Raw genomic sequence first — 10,716 nt, forward strand, 5'->3', positions numbered from 1 at the left:
CTGCAGGGGGCACATCACCTACACCAAAAGTCTGAAGCTATCTTTCCTCTACCGTCACATCAACTGTGGTCCTCGTCAGCCTTGTGAATTTCCAGTGTGGCAATTTGTGTAGTTATAATGTGGTTTGAATATATAGACTGACGTAACAATGAATCATCCAGTAATGGTTTATAGCTTAAACGTTATGTTTATAACATTTTTGGCTTTATCATAATTGTATTTTTCAGTGTGATTTTATTTATTTTTGCTTAGTCACGTTGTGTGGCCTTGTGACTTTTGGAAGCAGGTGTTTTATGCCCAATGTGCATGTCTGGAAAATGCTTCACGTATTTCCGTGTTGTTTTCAGAATGTTGCATAAGCAACAGGGACTTGACTTTGACTTGACATGAGTAATATAACTATAACTGTTGAGAACCAGTTCCCACTGTTTCAATTCCTTGGAATTGTTTGACATTTTTGCAAACGATTCCCTCCCTCCATTCCAGTCGCCCCGAATGACGTCACCGCGTTGCGGAGCGTCATTTACCTGGCAGGAAACACGGCACCTAAGCGGCTCAAACGCTCAAAAGTTTGGTTATACTTTACGAGAACGGAAGACAACAGGGCAACTTGCAATACTTGCAAAGTAGATATTTCATTTAAGGGAGGAAACACTACGAATATGCAAAATCATTTGCTCACAAAACACGCGATGACCTTAAATGAATGTCGTGTTTTTAATTCCGCTCCGGACTCGTGAATCTCAACCCAGCAGCAGCGGTAACGTTTGCACGTCCTCTCCCGTTAATGTGGCAGGTAAATAATCAACTAACAGTGCATATTATGTTAGCGCGATCTGCCTTATTACAAAACCTGCCATTACTGTGCATTTAGGTGACCATGATGAGAGAGACAGACAGAGTCTGGCTGGCTCAGATGCTGGCAGTTCTCGCTGCAGTCTACTGGTAGCGTCTCCTTTCAGGCCAGGATAGACGAATGTCACCGAGCAGTGAGTTTGTGGTAAAAGGCTTGCACCTATTTACCACAGCAGATGTCCCCGATTTTCGGTAAGTGAATGTGTTTAATTGTAGGCAGGGACATTACTGGATATTCTTGTGTAGTTGCTACAGAATAATTTATGTTATACTTTGTTTTTGCTACAGAAGAATATTTATTTTACATTTACAATTTTTTTCCCCCGGGGACCCCGTGACACCCCATTGAAGAGCCATAGGCTGTGGATCTCTTAAGATTTCACTGCTGGGTTTGTAAGGCCATGTTACTCCTAAATTTCTATCTTTTTCAAAGAGAAGATATAAAACAAAGTTCTAAGCTAATCGACCTTAGTGTTCTCCTTTAAAAAAAAAAAAAAAATCGATAAAGAATCGAATCGTTAAAAGGAATCGAAAATGGAATCGGAATCGTGAAAATCTTATCAATACCCATCCCTAAATATAACTGCACGTTCTGCTGGCAGCTCTCATTGTGAAGCAGAACATGCCAACAGTAAGACAGCACCACTGCTGACCATGTATTTGACATTCTGGTGTAAGTAGGCAAGTAGGCTAACACCTGTTTATGGGGAGTTGTGGAAGAGGAGAGACCATCAGCAAGGGCAAGAAAAAAAAATGAAGAAGCAAAACCCATGTGACTATAGAGGAGCTGCAGGGAGGTATGGTGCACTGATTTACTCTTTGGTCTGCCATGCATAAGTATGTTTTCTCTTATGAGTATGGTTTCTGCAGCAGGATAAGAATGCAGATGGCAGATGAGTCTATTTGTTTCCAGGAGCACTTGTACAAAGATTATATCTATACATACACCATACCATCTTTGCTTTGTGCATTCTTTCAGTAATACATAAAGCTCCACATAAATGCAGACAGCAACAGAACTACATTTTATATTCTCTTGCTTTCAAGACAGGCAGTAGATGGCAGTATGATTTCTCCTTACTACTTTTAAGCCCATCTTTATGAAAATTAGTTATCTTTATTACCGTTACAGTTTAATTTGCACATTCCCACGTTTAACATTAAGCACTGCACATTTAAAAAGAGGCCGTCACTCATCATTTTATCTTAAAATACCAATCAATCTGAATTAGATTGATTGGCATACAATGCACTATTTTCTATATTATCTATGGTAACCTGTGTTCATATAGTCTTAAACAATTTCCCGTGCATTTCCTACTATTGTATGTAAACGTGTTACATGAATCTGTGGTTCTGTAAGTAATACTAAATGCTAATGCTCTTGTGTTTTAAGACATTGTGGGGAAAATGACTTTGTCTGCGTTACCACAGAAACATTTAAAACACAGCACTGTACATTATGTATACTCACTAGCCACTTTATCAGGTACACTTAACATCTATGATACGACTGTCTCAATCCATTACATCCCAAAAGTGCTCTGTTCGATTTAGATCTGACGACTCCTGAGCCAATTTGAATACTAACCTTCTTGTCACATTCAAGCTTTGCGACATGTGTGACATGGTACGTTCGCTTGCTGGAAGCAGTCATCAGAAGATGGGTACAGGCATCTGTACATCTGACGGGTTCAGGGATGGACGGTAACAATACTCAGGCAGGCTGTGGCTTAGCTGGTACTAAAGGGCCCAAAATGTGCCATTAAAAGAACCCCCACATCATTACACCACAACTAGCAGCCTGATCCACTGATAAAAGGCAGGGTGAATCCATGCTTTCACAAGTTCTCAATCTACCATTTGAGTGAAACAGCAGAAATTGAGATTCAAAACAGATGTTTTTCCAGCCTTGTATTGTCCAATACAAGCCTGTGTGAATAGTAGCCTCAGTTTCCCGTTTCCTGTTCCTGCTGGTTTGACACAAATGCTGTAGCTGCTGTAGCCTGTCTGCTTGGTGCATTCAGAGATATTATTCTGCATCCCTTGATTGTAGCTAGTTATTATTTGAATTACTGTTGCCTTCCTATCAACCCATAGCAGCCTGACCATTCTCCTTTGACCTCTTCCATCAACAAGGCATTGGCACACAGGATATAATTCCCAGTAAACCTTGGATAGTTGTGGGGGAAAATACCAACAGATCAACAGTTGCTGAGATACATAGATCAGCCCACTTGGCACCAACAACTAAGTCACTTGAATTACCTTGGTTATGCTTAGTTTGAACTTCAACAGGTCTTCTTGGCCATGTATGCATTTCTAAATGAATTGAGTTGCTGCCATGCGATTGGCTGATTGGGTATTTGTGTTAATAGGAAATTGCGAAGATGCCTACCTAATGAAGTAGGCAGTGAGCGTAATTCAGTAAACAAAAGCAAAAATCATGGCTTTACTTCTAATTAAAACATTTTCAAATAAAAAATTATTTCAAAAGATGCTGTTGTTAAGACGTTTAATTTTTTTGTGTGAGAATAAGCTGAAGATTTTCTACCTTCCTTGACTGATGTTCCTCTTGCTGATAACAACAAACCATTTGCTTTTGTTCTCATGACTGAGACACTGACATCCTACATGTGATGTATGTTCAAACTGAGGTGTATTTATAAGACAGACTTTTTATAATACACCTCACATGCTGGCTGATCCTGATTACAAGTTACAACACAACTGCTTTTGATAATCACACAGTTACAATTATTATTCAGAAGGCTGTTTTTAAGTAAATAAAGACAAAGTGGATGTATATCTTAACTGATTATATTAGTTTGGTTTTTAGAGATATGTGTTAGTACTCTGCTTTTATTGTCTTCCAGTCCTGAGAGAGCTGTAACACATTGTGAAAATAAATGGGTACATTTGGTACTGCTGGAAGTCAATAATCAACTGGGAATTGGCATGAAGGTGCAGGCAATGCCATGCTTAGTTTGACACAGAGAGGCATTTCATCACTCCAGTGATTTATATTTATTATTTACGATTTTTCTTTCTTTTTTTGCACTTCCAGTTTGGTTGTAAACTGTAAGAGAAATTGTCCTTCTTTCCCATTAAAAAGACTTCAAATGGAAATAAAGCGGGATTCTTTTTTTGTTCTTATACTGAGCTTAACCACATGGTGAACCCTGACTGCTCATGCCCAAGCAAGCTAGAACTTATAATTTAAAGGCCTGGGTGTCATGAACTGCTGCACCATCTCATCTGTGACTTGTTTTCGCCTCTCTTGATGCTGGGCAATCATTGGCTGCAGAGTCTCAATCAAAATCTTCTTCAGCTCTCCTGTTAATAGAGCCCCACTTGTGTAGTCCTGCAAAAGAAGAGATTGAATGAGTACAGGCAGAGGGGAAATAAGAGGATGAGGGAAGGAGGGACTGACAAACAGTTCAGATTCTACTTCCTCACCTCTTTTATCTTCTCCAGCTTTTCATCATCCTCCAGGAAGAAGGTCAGATACAAGAAAGAGACATCTACCTCTGTGTTGCCACCATACTTTCTGTGCTCTTCCACGGTGTCTTTTCCTCCCGAAAATGCGTGTTTGTTGATCTGCGACAAATTATTACAGGTCAGAGTAAATCAGACAGCAAACACAGATATTTTGAATCTGAATAAGAGTAAAGAGCAGCACCTTATTTTTGATCTGTTTGGGTGTGTCAGTGAGGAAGATAGATGAGTTTGGGTCGCTGGCGCTCATCTTAGTCTGCGCCCCCTGAAGGGCAGGGAAGAAAGTGGAGTGCAGCAGGGCTGGTTTGAGGAGGCCGATCCTTGGAGCGACATCACGGGTCATTCTGAAGTAGGGGTCCTGAGAATGTGAGAAGACGGATAAGAACATAAATAACTGCATACTGTGAACACCACTGTATATTACGGGTTGCTACGTATTGATTTAATGGCGTCTTGACCTGGTCTATGGCACAGGGGATAAGACACGGCACATCTTTTTTGCCGCCGAATATCTGCGGGAATGAGCTACTGAAGGACGGAGCTGCCTGGATGGCTGGAAAACTGATCTTTCCTGGACGTATTAAAAAACCCCAAAACAAAAACATACCATTACATACCAAGAAGTTATCACACAATCACACTTATAAGTAAAATAAATGATTAGATGACATAATTTCAGTCATTTTACCAATGCAGTCGCTGTCTGTGAAGCCAAAAATGCCTTTAACCTGGTTAAATGTCACATGCTTCTGGACCTTTACCACATTTCTGTAGAACTGAGGTGATGCACTGCAGAATATAATACATTGAAATGAGAATCAAAACATTTCTATTCATCTGAATTGGAAAAAATATGGATCTATACACACACAGTTCTTTATTTTTTTAGTTGTTTTGAAACAGTAATGTCAACACCAAGGTCTACCAGATAAACATATAAAGATAGTCTCTTGGCATATTTTACCCCATGTAGTCAAGGTCTGAGAAGATGAAGGTCTTGTTGACATCAAAGCCACAGGCGATGATATCCTTGGCATTTTCCACAGTGAAGCGATGACATTCCTCAAGTGTGAGATCTTTCCACAGGTATTTCTCGTCATCGGTCATCTGGACCACGAGGGGGATGTCAAACACATCCTGAAGCCATCTGGAATGAGGACACTACCTTCAGTTTGAACTTAGTCTAAAAGTCTAAACGTAAAATTCACTGAGCATGGAATCAATAATTTTAGATATTGAACACAATATTGCGATCAGGCTGAGAGATGTCACAGAGCCACTTAATGCTTTAAATTTCATTGACATCACAGAATTAAGAGGTAGAACTCACTTGGTAAAGATGAAAGGGATGAGGTGACCAACGTGCATGGCCTCTGAGGACGGACCTCTGCCAGTGTAAAGGTAGAAGGACTTGTGCTTTTCATACGCATCTAAGATCTGATGCATATCTCTGGCAGAAACAGTAATAGGAAGGAATTATCAATGTGTGTTCTCAATACACTCCTATCTTTATGTTTTCATTTGGAATAGCAAGTAAACATTAACCATGATTCAACATTACTGATGACGTGCCATATAATCATTTACAAGACCATCTTTTCAACAAAAGTTGGTAAATTAGAAACAACAAAACCCATGGAAAGCTGACCTGTGTGAGAAGAAGATTCCTCTTCTTAGGAAGTGATGGGCTCTCTGTCCCGAGACTTTTTCTATTCTTTCCAACAGCTCCTTGTCAATTTTACTGCTGCCAAACCTCACTAGGGAGTGACATCACACATTCACCAGTTATTCAGCTTAAATTACCTCATATTAATGTATTAGTGAAGTACAGCTCTTGAAGTGAAGAATTAAAGCTCATTGAAAAACCCACCTATGAGTTTATCATAATCTACTCCTTTGGTGCTGGAAGCAGAAACATTCCACGGGTCAACTAAGTCTTCTCCATCACAGTCATCTGCTGCAGGCCCATTGTTTGACACAATCAGGTTTTCTGAAGGTGGACATCCTGCCTTATAATCTTGGCCCGTCATCTGTTTATAGTCCACTTTCAACTTTAGCAGCAGCTGGACAGCAGCATCGATTTCAGCCTGGGGAAACAAAACAATTGTATTAGATGATAGATATCCCAATAGAAATGACACAGTGACAAACTGTTGTAGAAACAATGGTTTTTTTTGTATTAATATGTGTGTGTGACCCCTTCTTATTCTGTTGAATCAGTGTTGCATTTATAGCATGTACACACTGGCCAATTTTTTTCTTACTGCTCTGCGTAAGTCAGTAAATAAGATTCCTTCTAAATCAACTGTCTCATGTTTACTGCCTGGAATCTACATGCAGCAACACCTGATTTCTCTATCTGAGGAAGCATGTATACCTGAAGGTGAAGTGGAGAGAGTGAGAGAAAGATGTCTGCATTACTAAAGCAAAAAAGAAGGACAAAGTCAGACTGTAAAAGACGATTTCCGAAGTCCGAGGAGAAAGCCAGACGCTCAAGTTGTTAAAAAGAAAGTTTGGACTGATATGAAAACGGACTTCAACAAAAAGAAGAAAAAAGGTGGAGGACAAGGAGCATGTGATCTTTCAGCCCTAGATGAGAAATTAATTGCAATTAAAAAACAAAAACAAAAACCCACATAAAAACAAACTCTCCTGATTCTCCAGCATCCATGGGATGCCAAGGAATTAGGATATAATTGATGACATCCAACATTGATATAAGTTGTTTTTTTTAATGAAAGATAAAATTATTTGGAAATGTTTAAAAGGTTAAAGCCTACAGCTTTCCATAACTATAGTTTTCTTTACATGGAATTTAAAAAAATGCAATAATAATTCTGTGTATTGTGTGGCTCATGTTGCTTTGGAAAACTGTAAACAATGGTCGACAGGCAACAACACTAACAACAATAATATTAATAATAACAAGACATTATTATTATTATTTAGTATGATTATTATTATTGGTGGCAGTAGTCATTTTAAAGACCAGGTTTCCATTTGTGTGTTCGTGAAGTGAGTGGGACTTCTAATTTCTTCTGTAAGTGTGGACGACTTCAGGTATAAAAATATTGATATGTCACCAATTTGTTTGTGAAATGTTCATTCATATGCATGATTTATGCACAAATTTGTACATATCCACTGTTAGCAAATGAGGAGCAATGTCAGAATTACAGTACATGTAATTACAATACACCCATCAGGAGGAGGTCCTCCCTTTGCTGCCAAAACAGGCATGGACACCAGACCTCTGAGGATTTAATGTGCAGTCTATCATAATATTTTTGAATGGACCCTCAATGCTCATTGGAGTGGTCAAATAGTGCCATTGCCATGGTGGTGTAACGGTGGCACATGTCAAAGTAACATCCATTCCACATGAATACCAGTCAAAATTTTCATAGTAATACAATGATCAATGATGACCAGTGTGGTGAGTAGGGCTGCCACAAATGATTATTTTGATAGTCGACTAGTCACCGGATATTTTTGCAATTAGTCGACTAATCAGATCGTGCATCCATTGGACGTAAAACATACAGCTTATTGCACCAGCATGCATCTGCTCTTATATAACTATCATCAGTGTTGGGGAGTAACGGAATACATGTACCGCCGTTACGTATTTAAAATACAAAATATGAGTAACTGTATTCCGTTACAGTTACCGTTTAAAAAGGTGGTATTCAGAATACAGTTACTTTGTTGAAATAAATGGATTACACTGCGGTACTTTCCTGTTTCATTTTGTCGCGGGTCAGGACTGTTTGGGTTTTGTTTGACAGCTACGTTCTGTTGTTCCAGGCGGCAGCGTTACGGTTGCCATGGTTACAGGGCGCCGCTCTCTCTCTCTCTCTGCGACTGTGTGTTTCCTGGGTGAGAGAGCGCCTTTTCGTTGTTGTTGTTGTTGTGCTAAGCTAACAGGCAGAATGCTACAATGCTCTAAAGAATGTAGCATCATGGGCAGTGTAGTCCGTGTTGCAGGGAGAATGGACTGCCATACACGTTATGGGTCTGTGAGCGCGAGGAGGGAGAAAAAGGGGAGTGGAAAGGTACGAGTTGTCATCGAGGAAAAACGGGAGCTGGAAGCATGTAAATATAATAATAACCACTGCAGCCAAGAAGAGTGCCTGATGAGCCCAGTTGTAAGTAAGCTATTAAGACTCGACTGTACACCGTGTTCGTGTTTTCCTCCGAAAACAATAAGTTGCGTTGGAGCAGTCTTTCAACGCCTCTCTCTGTCTCTCGCAAGAAAAGTTGACCCACACAACAAAGTAAAGCTATTTTTCGGCTACAAGCCGACAGGGACCCCGCTGTATTAGCCAGAGGTCCCTTTACTACAGTTCGGAGTCGCGGACCTTCAGTAATAGTAATAAATCACACAGCAATAGTACATTCACGTTGTTGTAAAAAGCATGATAATATATTAAGTAATCCAAAGTATTCAGAATACGTTACTGTCATTGAGTAACGTAACGGAATACGTTACAGAATACATTTTGGGGCATGTATTCTGTATTCTGTAACGGAATACATTTTAAAAGTAACCTTCCCAACACTGACTATCATTAGCTTACAGCTTTAAGTGTTTAAGATATGTGCTAACTAAAAATAAAGACAAGATGATAGTTTATTAAATGTTAATGACATTTGCAGATTGTTTCGGTGAAGTTTAATAAACTCCTTGCTATCTAAAATATAACAGGACACCGGAGTATATTCTCGAGCATCTCATGCTCAGTTGTCTGCTTGACGTTTATTCAGCTGGTCAAAGGAGCTTGCAAAGACTGTGTAAAAACTATAACTTTAATCTCAACCAAACCGATTTACTCAGGAACAAATAAAATACTAAAAAAAGCCAAACAATAACATTTGTAAGTTATCTAAGTGACTTATATATGTTTAACCTGAGTAGCGAAAGATGGCAGTGGGTTTGAAAACGATTTGCCGGGAGTCCGGTGCTCTCATGGGCTCCAGTGAGCCTTGCCCCTGGCTAGCTATCGAGCTAGTGGGTAACAGACGTCTCCGAAAACGTCGGAGCGCTTTTGAAAATATGTGGTGTCTTGATAAACTGAGCAGATATTTGAGGTTCACACAGCTACATTCTGAAAATATGTTAAACGTTTATTTTGTGACACAGAAAGAATAATAAGACTAATATCAAAACTAACTAGCTGCCGCCATTGTTGGAAACTGAGCTGGGCTGCGCTATGAATTCTGGGACAGAGCTACTTCTTCTTCTTCGGGGTTTAACGGCAGCTGGCATCCTTGTACATGCAGTGCTGCCATCTTCTGTTTCAGTCCGGTATTACACTCTTAAATCCTACTACTTATTCCTGCGGCTTTTGTGATCTTACAAAGCTTCAAACGACGCATCGACTATTAAATCAGTCATCGACGGTTTTGATAGTCAACGTAATCGTGACTAGTCGACTAATCGTGGCAGCCCTAGTGGCGAGTAACTTTAATGTTGTTGATGATCACTGTGTGTCACGATAGAAAAGAGTGTTCAGGAAAATCATCTGTTCACCCCTTCTGTGAATCTGAAATTACAATTTGCATTTGCACAGTGATAGAAATGTAAATCTCGAAAAACTCACTTTCTCTGCTTTAGCTGATTTCAAGGATCTGACTTTCTCTCCTTGAGCATTCAGTTTCTCGAAAAGCTCCATGGGACTCATGGTTCCTTCGCCATCGCCTTGACAGTCTGTCATCTTCTTCACAGCAAAATATGAAGTGAAAAATAGTTCATATCCAAATATACATGTCATAAACGAATGTTACATGTTCTGACAAGGATCAGTTTTATACCTAATCCAATTATCTTCTACAGAATGTGTGTATATACTTAAACAGCACCTGAGTTAACTGCCATATGCGAAAATAACAGCAGAGCTGGTAGTGCTAGCTAATCGTCCTATACTAAACACAAACTACACTTAGCTCATGCTGTCATGTTTAATAATTTATATAGTCATGTATCATATATCCAGCTCATTATATTTCTGATTAAATATAGTGACAAGTCGGTATACCGTCAGTATTCTTCACACGCAGTTGACAGCTCACTCATTCAACTTGCATCAGCCTGTGTGATGTAGTGTTTGGGTGAAAGTCTTCCCAGGCAAACGACCTTATTCATTGGTTCCGCGGCGAATTAACCCACCAGAAAAAAAGTACTACTTTGGGAATTCGCTTACGTGAATATTACACATATAAATTTTGATATATAATTTTCAGTTCGATTTCCTACGAAATCCACGAGTTTAACTAAATGTACAGAAATATAATACGTCGGAAGACAGAGGGAGTCGCTTCAGATCCGGCTTTTTCAAAATAAGAGCTTTTAATTTAAGTGAG

General features: G+C 39.4%; 1 protein-coding gene and 1 long non-coding RNA gene across 3 annotated transcripts; one reads left to right on the plus strand and one right to left on the minus strand.

Annotated features, from left to right (window-relative positions):
• The first annotated feature begins 136 nt into the window (after positions 1-136).
• LOC145422587 (uncharacterized) lies at positions 137-3,734 on the plus strand. Its single transcript, XR_013903902.1, has 2 exons — positions 137-796; positions 875-3,734. It is a non-coding gene; the product is annotated as an uncharacterized LOC145422587 (long non-coding RNA).
• On the minus strand, positions 3,357-10,541 carry wars1 (tryptophanyl-tRNA synthetase 1). Of its 2 annotated transcripts, none has more exons than XM_026152579.2 (11): positions 10,392-10,541; positions 9,957-10,073; positions 6,224-6,440; positions 6,002-6,110; positions 5,684-5,803; positions 5,318-5,500; positions 5,042-5,142; positions 4,812-4,924; positions 4,538-4,711; positions 4,315-4,455; positions 3,357-4,219 (listed from the first exon to the last, which is right to left on the minus strand). In XM_026152579.2, exons 2-11 carry the CDS (start codon positions 10,068-10,070, stop codon positions 4,061-4,063), a joined length of 1,431 nt encoding a protein of 476 aa, XP_026008364.1. In that variant the 5' UTR covers positions 10,071-10,073; positions 10,392-10,541; the 3' UTR covers positions 3,357-4,060. The 2 variants fall into 2 exon arrangements, with proteins under 2 accessions (XP_026008364.1, XP_026008365.1); XM_026152580.2 differs by having other exon boundaries at positions 9,957-10,070; positions 10,392-10,533.
• Between the last annotated feature and the right edge of the window lie 175 nt (positions 10,542-10,716).

The sequence above is a fragment of the Astatotilapia calliptera genome, chromosome 19 (assembly GCF_964374335.1).
Source record: "Astatotilapia calliptera chromosome 19, fAstCal68.1, whole genome shotgun sequence".
Taxonomy (NCBI): Eukaryota; Metazoa; Chordata; class Actinopteri; order Cichliformes; family Cichlidae; genus Astatotilapia; species Astatotilapia calliptera.